This window comes from Guillardia theta (genome assembly GCF_000315625.1).
Source record: "Guillardia theta CCMP2712 unplaced genomic scaffold GUITHscaffold_36, whole genome shotgun sequence".
NCBI lineage: Eukaryota > Cryptophyceae > Pyrenomonadales > Geminigeraceae > Guillardia > Guillardia theta.
Genome location: NW_005434638.1, coordinates 459,912 through 461,077, shown reverse-complemented (window position 1 = coordinate 461,077; position 1,166 = coordinate 459,912). Strand labels below are relative to the sequence as shown.

The 1,166-nt window shown below is 52.3% G+C and overlaps 1 protein-coding gene across 1 annotated transcript; it reads right to left on the bottom strand.

Moving 5' to 3' along the window:
* Positions 1 to 483: 483 nt before the first annotated feature.
* Positions 484 to 1,158, bottom strand: GUITHDRAFT_108916 (hypothetical protein; the record flags this gene model as incomplete). The annotated part of the gene is made up of 1 exon (XM_005832197.1): positions 484 to 1,158. The coding sequence occupies one exon, from the start codon at positions 1,156 to 1,158 to the stop codon at positions 484 to 486; it is 675 nt and encodes a 224-aa protein (XP_005832254.1).
* Between the last annotated feature and the right edge of the window lie 8 nt (positions 1,159 to 1,166).

Here is a 1,166-nt window from a genome sequence, read left to right as displayed (position 1 = left end):
CCCTTCGTCTTCCTTGCTCCCCTTTTCTTCGATCGTCTTGTAAGAGTTTTTCAGAGCTCTGTGCTCTACGATGCCTCCAGACATGAGTGGAGAATGAACTCAGAATACTTCAGGTCCTCCTACTTCCTCCTCCTCCTCCTCCTCCTCCTCCTCCTACTTCCTCTTCCTCCCTCCTCCTCCTCCTACTTCCTCCTCCTCCTCCTCCTCCTCCTCCTCCTCTTCAAACGCTCATCTCTTTTCCCAGGCTGGCGCTCAACAATTTAGGATTCGAGGAGGTTGCGAGCGGGTTGAGTGACGCTCAGATAAGAAACTTGCTGGCAGGACCTGACAGGTCACAAGCTTGAGCCTGCACCCTAAACTCAAACCTGCGGCCGCTCCTCCTGCTCCTGCTCCTCTCCCTGCTGCTTCTGCTGCTCCTCTCTTGCTCCTTCTACCACCTTTGTTTTCCCTCTTCTTACGTTTCTCCCGCCCCTTCTGATGACTTCACAGGCTGTATGTTGACAACGACGCTCTCTTGCACGAGGCAGACGTCTTCAAGCTCTTCGACCTGGTGAGAGTGCGGGAGGTGGAGGGAGAAGAGCCGAAGGGGATGGAGAAGGAGGGAGGAAGGGATGGAGGAGGAGGAGGGGGAGGGGCGGCAGGTACTAGAAAAAGTCGTTGGATTCCATCGGAATCGCCGTGTTCGATTGCCATGACGCCCCTGTCCGCAAAGTATGGAAAGCTTTCGGGGCTGATGTGGCGATTGATAAAGACGTTGCAACCACACGCCATGATTTTGTCGCATTTTGCCACCATCTTTGCTGCTTCCGCTTGCTCAATCTCTGCAACCTTGCTGAGAGAATCAACCTTCACCTTGGCTCCATAAATCTTGATCTTGTCAGTGTCCATAGGAGTGTTCGCAATCAAAATCTTGGCATTCTCAACACGCTTCGGCTGTCCAACCCCAATCTTCTTGTCTAGAATAAAGCCTGGTGCAAGAAACGAATCCCGCATAGATCCTCCAGCCTTCTTGAGGATTTGAATGTTTTCTAGGTTTCCTGAACCCTTCAACCTGAGGACCGCGTCCACGCAAATCTCTGCGAAGTGATCGTGTGCGACGTGCACAATTTTCGAGCTGAGGGTTGTCTTGGCAACTTTGAGCAGATATTCGCGGAACATTTTCTGGT